Here is a 14,332-nt window from a genome sequence, read left to right on the forward strand (position 1 = left end):
ATATAGATCCCAACTCCTAATTTCACTACTTTCCATTGTTCTCTTAAATTTATCAATAATTTATCAATTGTGTGACTTTTACTTCTAAAAATCCTCTCTTGACTTATTCTTATTTCAATTTTTCTCTCACTTTCCAGTTTACTTAGTTATTATTTTCATTGCTTCCCTTTTCCTTCTGGTTTGGATGACGACACCACTTTTTCCAAAACATTGAGAACTCTACTCCATAGCTCTGCATTTCCCCTTTTCTTGCAGTTTACCACAAAGCAGGATGCTGAGAAGGGACGCCTCGGAAGCTCGAGTAAGGGGTGTGAATCCCAGCGTGGCCCCAGAGCAGCTGGTCCCTGCTAACTGAGTAACCCAGAATAGCCACTGTACCGCTCCTAATAGCAGGATTCCCACTTGCAGAAGCCAGTGTATCCCCTCTGCGGGGTCACCTCGGGCACACCTCGGGCACGAGCCAGCCCCCAGTGCACACTAGCTGCAACTTCTCCTATCATCACCTTCATTATCAGAAGCATTTAAATGAAATTTTTCACAAGAATTGCTTTGTCCAGACCAACGACTGTTGTATGGAATATGTGTTTGTATTCTATCTCCTCTTAGATTCGTTTGTTTTGTTGTGCTGAGATGCGAGATCGCAGAATGCATACTCTCTGTGTTTTGCATTTATTTAGTCTAATACATGATCCATGTTTCGTGAAATATATACAGATATTTTTGAAGTTATCTATTTTTTATACTTAATCCCTCCACAAGCATTACTTACGTGTACTGTCAATAACACTGACACTTACACAGAGGTCTTACTCTGCTTCAGACCACTTACGTACATTAGTCATTAACACTCACAGTGGCCAAAGAGGAGGGGTCCATCATCTCTTCAGCTTTACAGGTGAAGAAACTGAGGCACAGAGAAAGTAAGTTGTGTACCCAAGGTCACAGAGGTAGGAAGTGACAGCAGCAGGATTCGAACCCAGCACTCCGGCTGCAGACCCCATGCTCTTAACCACTTCACCACTTTGTGGTTTGACTCAGTTCACCAGTTTTATCCTTAAACCTTAACTGACTTGACCTATCGTAGTCTGACAATAGTGAATTATCATTTCTCACCACAACTTTGTTCTGTAGTTTCTAACATTATTTTCTACGTGTTTTAGGGGCCCATACAAATTTGGAAACTTTTTATTTAGTGTGCTTATATTTTACTATTAATATTTCTTTTATGATCTATGCAAATGCTAAAGCTTGATGGGCCCTTTTTATTCCAACATCTACCTCCATCAAAGTATAATTGCATATGTCTTTCTGTTTTCAATGTTTTCTTCATAAATACAATGCATATTATTACACTGTAGTTTTTAATGTTATTAATCAACGTATGTCTAACTTTCTTCTTTCCAAAAAATAATTTACATTTTAATACAATCTGAGTCTTATTCTTATACGTTAGTCCATTTGCATTTACTATAATTTGTCTAGACTTACCTGCCCTGAAGTTCCTCCTCTATTCTTGTCTTTATATATTTTCCATATTGCATATTCTTGTTTAATAATATTTTAAAGATATAATAAGCTTAACTATTATATTTATCACAGAACATGTCTACTTAAAAACATGGGCTCCCAGGCTCAGATAATTGCCCGTGGCCACTTAAAAAACCAAAATGTCCTTGTTTATTCTAATTTATGTCTAAAAATAATAAACAGTCAAGACTAACAGATACCCACTCTGGGTTCCTTTGAGGCAATGAAAGCACAGCATCTCTGTCTTCCTCTCCCACTCCCCACTCTGCCATTCTCTCCCCTCGAGATCCAGATCCCCTAAGGAGTTTTGTTAAGTATTCTAAAAAGGAATTTTCTTTTCTTTTTTTGTCAGTTACATCTTACTTTTATTTAGTCAATTATAGTAATTACTCATAGTTAACATTAGAGTAACAACCTTTCTCCAATTCTTGTTCTCTGTCAAAAGAAGTTGCTATCACATTATCAGGCTCTTTAGCTGTCTTGAAGCTATGACATCCAGTCTGCACATTTTTCCAATGTTTATGTGTCTCTAGGTCTTTCTGCTTTAAGGGAGGAGAGACAAAGAGGAAATTCCCAACGCAGCTAACTGGGTAACTGATCTCCACGGCATGCTGTCACCGTTCAATACCGTGTAGATGTGAGTCCACCCTTCCCGAATTTTTATCACCTGGTTTACTAAATACAAAGTTATTATAATTGGCATTCCTTTGAATACTAGTCTCTTTATATTGGCTTAAAGATCTTTAAATGGTCATTAAAGTTCAAAATTTAAAACAGTTTACGTCTAGGCATCATTCTCTGGTTGTTTAACCTGTAAAGGATCACAAGTGTCTTCCCAAATTCCAAACTGAGGTCTTTTTTGCAATTATGGGACATTTTCTACAATGACGTTTAAGTACAAACTCTGTACTGCTCATTTACACATTTTCCTAGGACAGAATTATTTCCATGCCCTTTTAAATAAATTAGCAATTTCCTTGAACTGGCCTCGTGTAGTCAATTCTTCCTGTTTTTTGAGTCTCGAATCTGTCACCAGTGTCCTTGTTTCATACCAATGATTCTACATTTTTTTATCCTAAAGATGCTCTTACTTGCCTGACGGCTAATATCTTGATAAGGCAGCCTTTTTTTCCTTTCAACTTGTTTTTCTGAGGATTTTGGACCTTTATTACGTCTTTTTAGAAGATGTTTTGCCCATTCTCTGAATTATCTGTAATTCTTGTGGCCTTTAAATTCACCTGTTATTGATTTTTTCCAGGGTTCTTCTAGGTCCTTCTCATAGGCTGATAAATCTTTTCTTTGTCTTGAGCTAGTTTTCTAATATTATAGATTTTCTTTGTTTCACATTACTTTGCAGAGTTTTCAATGGGTTTAATCAATAATAGAGGAGCTGTTATGTATTGCTCCATCATCTTTTCATCCATTTGGGGGGCCTATTTGTTTTTTAAAGCTATTTACAGTAAACAGGTCCCTATATATTAAAATTCCTCCTTTGAAGGAGGCACATTGAAGCTCTTCATTTGGAAATAATGAACATTTTATTTTACATGGAAGAAAAGCCTGTCATTAAAAAGCAACAAGGCCTGGAATAGGAGTAACACCTTCAGATAAAATAAATTCTTTATCATCAGAAGGGCAGATCCTGGAAGCACTGCCACTGCCTCAGCTCGAGCCGCCCCACTGTCCTCACTACCCTCACCCTTGGAGAAAACCCAGATGTCTCACTCCTTCTCTGGTCCAGCAAGAAGGCTATGCATTAGGCAGAGGAGTAAAATAAAACACGGTCTATCAATTTTGCTTATCACTGAGAACTGGTTTTTAAAGATGGGTAGGGGAAAGAGAAGAAGCCGACGCTGCCCTCTGTTTGGCATTCTCCCAAAGATTTCTGCTCTGGACCCTGTTTATTTCCTTATATATAAAACTGAAGTCAACATGCAAAGGGCTTCAGGTATGAGAGCATCAAGGATCATATCAAACCAGCCCCAGCCCCAAAGCGCACAGCATTGTGAGCATGAAGTCAATACCTACATGATAACAGCGTTCAGAATTCCAGTAAACCGTCAAGTTCGTCCTGAGCAGTTCATTATGGATGAGCAGCAAAGCCTGGTCCATCTTCAGCTCTACATGCCTTTTCTTGTCTAAGTTTGGTAAGAATTAGAAAAATATTTTAAAGAAACCAAACAAACAGAAAAACAAGGCACTCGATAGATGTGTCGGAGACAAAGTGCACCTGTGTGAGCAGTGACTTCAGGGCAGGGCCGCTGGGTGCCTGCACTCTCGGGCTCCAGGGTCTCACCCCTCACCTGTGGACACATGGATGTGCATGCACACACGCGCACACACACGTGCACACACACACCCAGGTCCCCTTTTGCACAGGGGCCTCTACTCCAAACACGGACCGGTGAACACCATTCCCGCAGTGTGTGAAAGAACCACGGAAGGAACTCACGCTCGCCAAGTGCAGCGGCGTGATGGACACGGCATTCAGCATTTCCACCGATTTTCTATTTGAGAATATGACAACTTCATGAGCTAGGTATAGTCCCCACTTCACAGATGAAGAAATTAGGGCTCCCAGGCTCAGATAATTGCCCGTGGCCACAGAGTTTTTCTGTGAAATCACTGAATTTGTGTGATCCCAAAGCCCAAACTTTATGCCTGCGCTCCTCAGCTCTGAGAGCAGGCCGGGCGGCGCGGAGACCTGCAGAAGCCCCGGTCAGCGGGTCAGGGGCTGCAGGCCAGCAGGGGCCCGGGCCGACATGCACGACCTTCCAAGCCTGAGAAGCTCCACTTTGTTTTCCTGTTTATTACAATTGACCCTTATTCAGCTCTCAGTGAAGACAAAACACACAATTTGTTGTGAGTGCCGTGGAGTGGATTCCAACTCCTAGCGCCCCTGTGTACAGCAGAGCAGAACCCTGCCGTCTTTTTGCACCATCCTCTCACCTTCCGGCGCTATATCAGACAGTGCTCTGCTGCTATTCATACGGTTTTCATGGCCAATCTTTTTGGAAGTGAGTGGCCAGGTCCTTCCCCCTAGTCTGTCTTAGTCTGGAAGCTCCACTGAAGCCTGTCCACCATGGGTGACCCTGCTGGTATTTGAAATGTTGGGGGCATAGCTTTCAGCAGCACAACAACATGCAGCTGCCACAGTGTGACAACCGACAGATGGGTGGTGTGGTTCCCTGACTGGGAAACAAAGCCAGCCCATGGTCACGAGAGGGCTCGATCTTAACCACGAGACCCCTGGGGCTGGCTAAAACACATGGTATATAACTCTTAATAATCTGCCGAAGCTTTGGTTTCCTCAGGGCTAAATGAAGCTTTACCGACCACTGTTTCTGTTCTTCTGTGTCCTGGAGAGCCTCCAGGCGAAGCAGTGTCTGGGACCAGAGGTATAACGTGGTCGGTTAAGTGTGTGGACTCCAAGACAGACCAACTTGAATTTGAATCCCACCCTGCCTCAGTGTGTCCTCATCAATAAATCAGGGGTCAGACCTTGGGGCTATGACTTTAAGTGAAATAGGCCAGACAGAGAAAGACAAACACCGCGTGATTTCACTCATATGTGGAAGATAAACTAACACACGGACAAAGAGAACAGATTGGTGGTTACCAGAGGGGAAGGGCACGGTGAGGGGTGGGAGAAAGGGGTAAAGGGGCACGTATGTATGGTGATGGATGAAAACTAGACTACTGGTGATGAGCACGACACAGTCTATACAGAAACTGCTATTTAATAATGTACCTAAAATTACACAGTTATAAACCAATATGATCCCAATAAAAATTAAAAAAAGAAAAGGAAAAAATTAGGGGCCATAATAGTGTGTACTTCACAGCATTGTTGGGAAGGCTAAAACTGACAACATATGTAAGGTGTCTGGCTCAGAGCCTAAAACAAAGTAAGTGTTTAACAAATGATGAGGACGATGGCCCAGGCCACACCCAACCAATGCAGGGACAACGGGGACTTCATTAGCATCAGGAAGATATGCCTAAATATTTTTAAAAGATGCTTCTTCTTTTTTCATTTAATCTTATTTCTTATTTCTCCCCATTTCCTATTTCTTCCTATTATGAGAAATGATGCTATAGATATCTGAAAATTGACATGTTCTTTTTTTGACATAGTTCCCTAAGAATGAACTGCCAGGAATGAAACTTTTAACAAAAAATAGCTTTTTAAATAGCCTTTGATATATATTGCCAAATTCCTCTCCAATTTAGCTTGTGCCGATTTACGACAGCTGTGGTGACTGCCAGCTCCTAGATGGCACGAATAATCACACCGTCATGGCATGCCTGGCCCCGTGGCGCTATGAAAGAACTACTGGTGTCTCCAGTTTCCGGAGGAGGAATCTGAGGCCTGGACGTTAAGCAACCTGCCCGAGGCCGCTCAGCAGCCACCAAGATTTAAACTGAGGATGAAGGGATGACGGCACGTCATCATGCCTTTGTATAACTACTGTTCTTAATCATGTTTCTATGAGTCTTTAGTGGTAGGTGGAGTCAGTTTCCTATTTTATGCTTAGATTGTCCATATTAATTTCAGACTCTGAAAGCTCTCAGTTGTCATCAATACTAATTATTTTATACAGGGGAGTGGGGAAGCGCTCAACCCCAGCTGAATATTAGAATTACCTGGGAAGCTACAAAATAAACCAAAAAATATCAGTGCCCTGGCCCCACACCAGACCAATCAAATCAGAATCTCTGCTTAACCAGCATTTTTTAAAACTTCCCCCCCAAAACAGTAACAACAAAACCCTCCCCAAATAATTCTAATGTGCAGCCGAGGTTGAGGATGACAGTTAGAGGGACTCGGAGTGCAAGGCCACGGGATTCTGACACCTTTGTACTTTTTTGCATTGTTTGAACTTTCTTTTTTAAACCAATGACTCTCTATCACACACACAAAGAACGCAATTCCAAAGACGTCCAATATGACACTGACACTGAACCCGACGCTCAGTTTCAGGAAAAAGCTGCCAACTTCTGGTACAGCTGCCCTTAGAAAGACCAGGGCGGCCCTCAAGGAGCACCACACAAGGAGCCACTCCTCGTCCTCCTCCTGTCCACACGGCCCGCTGAGGAAGTAAACCAAAGGCACCTTTCAGGGCTCCTGGGGGAAGGGTGCTGTTTGTGTTTTAGCCTTTTATTTCATTTCCAAAAATTTAACTTCTGGTTCTAGTCTCTGCTCATGAATGTCTTTGCTGGGAATATTTTAAAAGACATATTCTACTTAATTTCTTTTTCAAGTAAACTTGAGTCCTCAAATCATCTGAAGATGGACTCCTTGGTAGGAAGTTGTCCAGCCCAAACCTGGACTGCAGGTGGCACTGGAAGCCGGGTGTCCTCCCAGCGCAGCTCCCAGGAGGTTCTGGGGTGGATCGCTTAAGACGACGAAGACGTTCTCTCTCACTACGCAGAGTCACTATTTACAAGCCACTTCTTTCCTAAAACAATTATCATTATTAATTGGTGCTAAAATAGAAAGAAAGAGCTTTGTGTGGGATCTGTCCCCGACAAGCTGTGACTGGGCAGATCGAGAAACGTCTGCGGGTCTGCTTCCTCCGTCATAAACGGAGGGGAGCGGACGAGATGGAGGCCGGCGGGGAGGGAGGCAGCGCACAAAACGTAATCAGCTAAACTGCTTTTTCAAAATTCATTTAATCGTCGCCCTACAAGACTCAGACTGGAGAGAAGAGGCAGTTTGAACGACACAGCCCGACACAAAGCCCCCGCATTCCGACACAGAAGGGCGGATGCGAGGACGGGGAGGAGAGGCGGCTGACCGTCACCTTCCCAGGCGAGTCAGACCTCCGCCAGAACTGGTCGAAAGGTTTGCTGCATCCGACTGATGCCACCATCCCCGACCAAAGCATCCCCCCGGGAGGGGTTTGGGACTAAGATCGTCCAGGCCCTGGGATCCTCGTTCCAGGGGCCTAGCGGGAGGCCCTCGGATGAGCGTTTTTCCCCATTTCCCTCGATGAGTTCAGAGACCAGGCAAGTGAGGGAAACTAGGCGAGCCGAGGGCCCTCCTCCCAGCCGCACAGTAGGATCACCACCGGCGAAGATGCCCCGCCCGGCCCCTCCCAGGCCGCGAGCCGCGCTCTGCGGCTTCCCAGCAAACCGCAGCGCCTCAACTGTGTCTGCTGTCACCAAACAAGGAAAATTCGCCCAAGGGAGGCGGGGCGGTCGGCTCGACACTGGGCCTGGAGTTTCAACCACCAGCTCCCGCAGGCATCGCCCTCCCCGCGCCGCCGCCTGCGCGGTGTTGACTGCACGTCGGCCGCGGACTCCGGAGTTGAGTCCCAGCGGGAGGGAGACCTGCCCGGGCCAGCTTCGGACCCGGGCGGACGTGCTCGGCGCCCCCCGGCTCCAGCGCCCCGGCAGGGCCGCGTCCAGCAGCGTGTCCCGCCGAGTCCTCTGCCCCGCGCGGCACGGCCTGCATTTGTGCAGCCGCAGGGGTGTCGGCCACGCCCCTCCGGGCCAGTCCGTCCCTTACTAGCTCTGCATCGGGGAGCTACCAGGTGTCCTGATCAAAGGCACTTCACTGTTTGGACAGGAGTCGCCTGAAGACACCAGGTGCCCCAGCCTCGGAGCGGGGACGGCGGGGGCGCGGGGCTGCCCCGCGGGGAGCTCCGCCGCGCCGGCGCGTGCGCTCCGTTCGGGCGGGTCCCTGGATGCTGGGCCGGCGCCTCGACCGCAACAGACCGCCGGCCCCGCGACGCCGGCGGCGCGGCGCCTGCGACGGGGCCAAAGGCGCTCACTACACGCAGACCCCCGGCCCGGGGGCGCTCACACAGCCAGCGCGAACCGAGGCTCCCGCTCCCGAGACTGTTTTCCCGAGCCGGGAGGAGGCGGCGCGTCGCCCCGGGGGAGGGGACACCGCGCGCCCCGCCCCCCGCGCCCCGCAGCCGGGGGCCGCCCCGCCGGCCGGGCCCGAGCCGGGCGCGCACTCACCTCGCGGCCGCGCGCTCTCGGCGCCGCGCTCCGGGGCGCCGCCGGGGGCCAGCAGCGCGGCGCTCAGCACGGACGCGGCCAGCAGCAGCGCGGCCAGCGCCCGGCCCGCGCCCCACGCCCCGCTCATGCCGCCCGCCGCCGCCGCCGCCGCCCCGCCGCGCGCCCCTGCCCTGCGCTGCTCCGCGGCGCCCGGCCGCGCGCCCGTCATCGCCGCCCTCCCGCTGCCGTCACCGCCGCCTGAGTCACCGCGGGGCGGGGGAGGGCCCGAGCGGAGGGCGGCGCCGCCGGCGGGAGCGTCCCAGGGGCCGGGCCCTTCCCGCCCTGCGCTGCGGAGGCTCCCGGAGGAAAGAGCCCGGATTCCCCCGGCGGCGCCGGGCTTTTTGGCCTCCGGGAGAGGAGCAGCCGGAAGAGAGGCCTGCCGCAGGCCGCGAGCCGCCGCTCCCCGATCTCCGGCCGCTCGCCTGTGCAACATTCTGCTAAATTCCTGCGTCCAGCCGTTCATCGTACAGTTGGGTGTTAGTGTCCTCTGTCTGTTCTGGAAATGCACTTAAGCCAGGCAAGCCGAGCCCACAAAGCGTTTATTATCCAGAGGGACAGATGAGACTTAAAAGCCACCATGTGGTCCCACCACTCTGAAGAGCTCTTGCCAGTCTCTGATAAAGTGATGAAGGCGAGGGCACGATGACCCAGCAGTTCCATCCGAGCTATAGTCCAGGAGGAAGTGTCATGCGCATCAGGGGACACGTACAGTAATGCTTGTAGCAGAGTGGTTTGAAATGGCAAAACCTGTGCACAGTCTGAATGTCCACCCTGGGGAAGATGGACAGACGTGGTCAGTATGTACAGCGGTAGAAATGATCTAGAGTTCCATGAATTGACATGGGTGAATCTCAAAAATAAGGCTGAGGAGCAAAGGCAAGTTGCAGAAATGCCTTCCTAATAACTCACAGGTAAAGCCAAGCGGAGCAATGCTGTGTGCCTCGGGATGGATGCGCGTGAGAGCGGAAAGCCTAGCAGAAAGGACAGCCTTTGCGAAGGCTCAGGGAAAGCCGGGCTCAGTGCAAGGACGGAAAGAAACCCACGGAGACTGAAGCAGAATTCTGTGGAGGGAGGGATGTGACAGGAGGTGAGCCAAACAATAGAGTTGAGTTTAGGCTTCTTCCTAAGGACAATGACGAGCTGTTGATGAGTTTTAAGGTGGAGAATAACTCCCAGGAAAGCCATGGTCAGGAGCTCTCACAGGTCAGCACGTGGTTTTTCTTAGAGAAGACAAGCCTCTGTGCCGCGGTCAGGAAGCTCGGTCACTCCTCCTCTTTGCCGCTGCCCCACTGTTAAGGATGCCAGGAGGCCGGGACACTGGTGTCTAAGCAGGCTGGCAGGACCACTGCCAACTAGTCTACTAACAGCCACTTCCGGTCCCCACAGAACCAGAATGGGCCACAGGGGCGAGTGGGTGGACGTGCCCTCCTCTGTCCCCTCTTAAAGGACGGCTCTTTTGGCTTTGTCGCATCCTCCATGCCCAGGAGAGTCTGGAGTTCCTGTCTGAGGGCTGTGCATGGCTGTTCCCTCTACTTGGAACACCTTCCCCCAGACACCACCTTCCCTCCTGTGGTTCTTTTAGGTTTCAGCTCCACTGTTACCTTCTTCAAGGAGGCCTTCTCCAACGCCCCTGGCTAAACTAAAACATTCTTTATCCCCATATCCTGCTGTATCTGCTTTGTTTTCTTCCTCGTCCTCATCTCTGCCTGTTCACCTGCTTCCCTTGCACTAGCATGTAAGCTCCATGAGGGCAAAGAGTTTGTCCTGAGGGCAGGAACCATTTCTGTTAGGCCATAATGCACTAAAAAACAGCCCCAAAGCTGGTGGCTTCTCCCAAGAGAAGTTCATTTCTGGCTCACATTCGTTCAGTGCTTCGTCTCAGTAAGAGCGTCGACTGTTACTGCAGTGGTGGGCAGAGAGTCTGCAAATCCCACGCTGCCTCTTAACGCTGCAGCCCAGAAGAGATGGCGGTGACTTGATTCACGCTTCACTGGTCAAAGCTTTTACAGGAACAACATCAGACACGATTCAACACCTATTCACCTCCCAACAAGCTAGGACTAGACGGGAACTTCCTCAATCCCATAAAGGGCATCTGTGAAAAGCTCACAGCTAACAGGACACTTGAAAGACTGAGTGCTTTCCCCCTAGGACCAGGGACAAGACAAGGCTATCGGTCCTTACCTCTTCTCCTCAGCATGGTCTCGGAGGTCCCAGTCAGTGCAATCAGGCAAGAGAAAGAAAGAAAAGCATACAAATTGGCTTTATTCAAACATGGCATGATTGTATATGTGGAAAATCTTAAGGGATATACCAAAAAAAAAAACCTACTAGAACTTATAAGTGAATTTAGCAAAGTCACAGAATTCAAAGTCAATAGACAAAAATCAGTTGAAATGAAAAGACACGTAAACAGTTGGAGAGACCTACCATGTTCGTAGATTAAAAGAATCGTCATTAAGAAATACATTGATCTATGTATAGATTCAGCAGAGCCCAGCTCAAAATTCTAGCAGGTTGTGTGCATGTGTGTGCATAGAAATTGACAAACAATTCTATAATTTATATGGCTGTGCAAAATGATGCCGAAGAAGAAGAACAAAGTTGCAGGTCTTGCACTACCTGATTTCAATACTTACTACAAAGCTAAGTAATCCAGATAGTCTATTGTTGGCATAGGATAGCAATACAGATCAATAAGATAAGAGAGCCCAGAAATGAACCCACGCAACTGTCATTCCACCAAGTTGCCAAAGGACTTTAATCAGGGAAAGGATACTCTTCCAATAAATGATGCTGGAACAATTGAGAGTAAACCTTGACCCTAGCCTCACAACATACACAAAACTGAACTCGGAATGGATTATAGACCTAAATGTAAAGGCTAAAACTATAAAACTTCTGGAAGATGGGGCTAGCCCAGTGGCACAGCGGTTAAGTTTGCACAGTCCGCTCTGGCAGCCCGGGGTTCTCCAGTTCAGATCCCAGGTGCAGACATGGCGCTGCTTGTGAAGCCATGCTGTGGTAGGTGTCCCACATATAACGTAGAGGAAGAGGAGCACGGATGTTAGCTCAGGGCCAGTCTTCCTCAGCAAAAAGAGGAGGATTGGCAGCAGATGTTAGCTCAGGGCTAATCTTCCTCAAAAATTAAATAAATAAAATAAAATAAAAAATAAAACTCTGGGAGAAAATTTTATGACTGTGTTTAGGCAAAGATTTCTTAAATAATGAATAAACCATTAAAAAAAAAAACTTAGTAAAAGACACTGTTAAGAAAATGAAAAGGCAAGCTCCTGGCTGTGAGGAAAAATTTGCAAAACGTATATCTGATAACAGACTTAATTCCAGAATATATAATGAACTCTTATAACTCAGTAATAAGCAAGTGACTTTAAAAATGGGCAAAAGATTTGGACTCTTTACCAAAGAAGATGTGTGAATGGCCAATAAACATATGAAAAGGTGCTTAGCATCATTTATCTTTGGGGAAATGCAAATTAAAACTACAATGAGATAGCACTTCTCACCCCCTAGAATAGTTAAAATTAAATGGGCTGATAATTATTGGCCAAGATGTGGTCCTTACACATTGCTAATGGAAATGCAAATTGGTACAGATACTTTGGAAAAGAGTTTAGAAGTTTTTTATAAAGTTAAACATACACTTACCTATGATCATAGGACAACTTCTAAGTATTTACCCAAGACAAATGAAAATATATGTCTACACAAAGACTTGTATTTGACTGTTTTGTGGGGGATCAGAATTGGCCACCCCAAAATGTGGCTCTTTGGCTTGGTTAATTTTAAGAACAAAAGACGCTGAAAGAAACCTTGACCTCCCCCACAACTGCCTGAAAGAATGTGAAATAGAAGGGCCTTCCCAGGAAGGAGCTGAGACCTAGGATCACTGCAACGTCATGTAAAACGCGTCTCTCAGGTCACGTTGTCTGTAGTTGGCCCATTTACATTTCCCTCTCCATGTAAACGGTCTTCCTCTCCCCTGAAATCCCAAACCACTACCCCCAACAGCCTCCTTTGTCTTTAGCTGAAGATGGTATTTAAGATGAGAGCCCCCGCCATTTTGGTGAGTTCCTCAGTTTTCCTGAGTGTCTTGCATGTAGACATGTTATGAAGCTTTGCTTGATTTTCTCCTGTTACTCTGTCTCATGTCAATTCAATACGTAGCCTGGCCAGAAGGACCCAGAGGGTAGAGGGAACATCTTCCTCCCCTACAGTTAACAGCAGTTTTATTCATAATAGTCCCACACTGAAAACAACCAAATGTCCGTCAGAAGATAAATAGATGAACAGGTTGTGGTATGTGCACACAATGGAATACTACTCACCAATGAAAAGGTATAAACTACTGATACACACAACAACGTGGATGGGTCTCAAAAACACTGCACCAAATGAAAGAAGACAGACACAAAAAGATATATGCCATACTTGGAACCGTATGGTTCCAACTGTATGAAACCCTGGAAAAGAAATTCTAATCTTTCTGAAAAGAAAGCAGAGTCATTGCCTGGGCCTGCAGTGGAGAAAGGAGTGAATGGGATAGGACACACAGGAAATCCCAGGAGAGAGAGAAATGTTTTATGTTTTATCTGCAGGGGTGGTGACATGAGTATACAAATGTATCAAAATTCATTGAAATGTATATTTTAAATGTTGAATTTTATTTTATATAAACCAGGTTTCTGCCATGGGATATCAGATGGATGGTGTGCCATTTACAGATGTAGGAAACACAGAAGAAGCAAATTTGGAACAGAGAAGAGTTATTTGAGAAACGTTGAGTATAAGATATTCTTCTTTGAAGAAATGGCTATTCAAGTCCTATTTTTCAATTGGATGGTTTGTGGGGTTTTTGTTGAGTTGTGGAAGTGATATGGAACCTCCTAATCTCAAGTTCCTGTGCCAAAGGCACAGTAAGTCCATCACTGAGACATGGCGCCTGGAGATGGAGAAAGGGTTATTTGAATTGGCCAAGATGAGAAGGGAGAGGATAGGTTCTTCAAATCTGCCTTGACAAGAGAAGAAGTCAGGGGGTTTTAGAGAGCTAAGGGGCTTGGCAGGAGGAGTTTCAGAGAGACAAAGGGGAAATCTGTGTTCCTTTCACTCCAGATGAACCCCTGGGCAACCTGACGTCTGGGCATCAACAGCAGCTGGGGGCTGGTTATCTGGTGATTGTAACTTCCCTGAAGGCATTCTTTTTGTTCTGAAAAACAAGCTCATAAATGCTGGTGACCCTTGAGTCACCCCTCCAGTTCAATAAGAAAACAGCAAATTAACAAGATTAACTTCTTTTCATTTGTGTCTGTTGGGAACAAGGTCAAAGGTAATCATGTTCTTATTGAATATTTACAGTAACTCTCAGGTACCTGACTTCAGGAGTTCTTTATATATACTGGCTATCACTCCCTCATCAGATATATGATTTGTGAATTAAATTGATATAAAGGTCAAGAGAGTTAAGTATTTGGAAAAAATCAGTACAATGATGGCAAGTGAAATCATGGAAAAGGATGAGATCACCCAGGTAATGTGTGTAGGCCTGAGAACAGAACCTCCAGGAGCCCTTGGGATGGACGAGACCCAGAAGAAGCCAGAGTGGCAGGAGGAAACTAGGAGAGGGTGACATCACAGAAGTCAAGGGGTATTTCAAGAAGGAAAGGACTGAAAATTATCCATTCAATTTAGCTGTCGGGTTATTAGTGACCTGGTGATAGCAGTTTCAGGACAACAGTAGTAGTAAAGTTTAGACAGCAGTGGGTGGAGGGGTCAA

General features: G+C 46.8%; 1 protein-coding gene across 4 annotated transcripts in view; it reads right to left on the reverse strand.

The window, feature by feature from the left end:
- HGSNAT (heparan-alpha-glucosaminide N-acetyltransferase) overlaps window positions 1-13,791 on the reverse strand; it is a 36,981-nt gene extending 23,190 nt beyond the window's left edge. For 2 of the 4 annotated variants that reach the window (XM_023630717.2, XM_023630716.2), the window contains exons 1-2: window positions 8,500-9,016; window positions 3,556-3,665 (exon numbers count right to left, since the gene is read on the reverse strand). In XM_023630717.2, the coding sequence (XP_023486485.2) occupies window positions 3,556-3,665; window positions 8,500-9,001 (612 nt within the window). In that variant the 5' untranslated portion in view covers window positions 9,002-9,016. Of the gene's footprint in view, window positions 1-3,555; window positions 3,666-6,487; window positions 8,168-8,499; window positions 9,017-10,722 lie in introns of those variants that run through there. The other 2 variants (XM_014736513.3, XM_070253314.1) reach the window with 2 other exon arrangements.
- Window positions 13,792-14,332: the final 541 nt, after the last annotated feature.

The sequence above is a fragment of the Equus caballus genome, chromosome 27 (genome assembly GCF_041296265.1).
Source record: "Equus caballus isolate H_3958 breed thoroughbred chromosome 27, TB-T2T, whole genome shotgun sequence".
In the NCBI taxonomy this organism is placed as follows: Eukaryota; Metazoa; Chordata; class Mammalia; order Perissodactyla; family Equidae; genus Equus; species Equus caballus.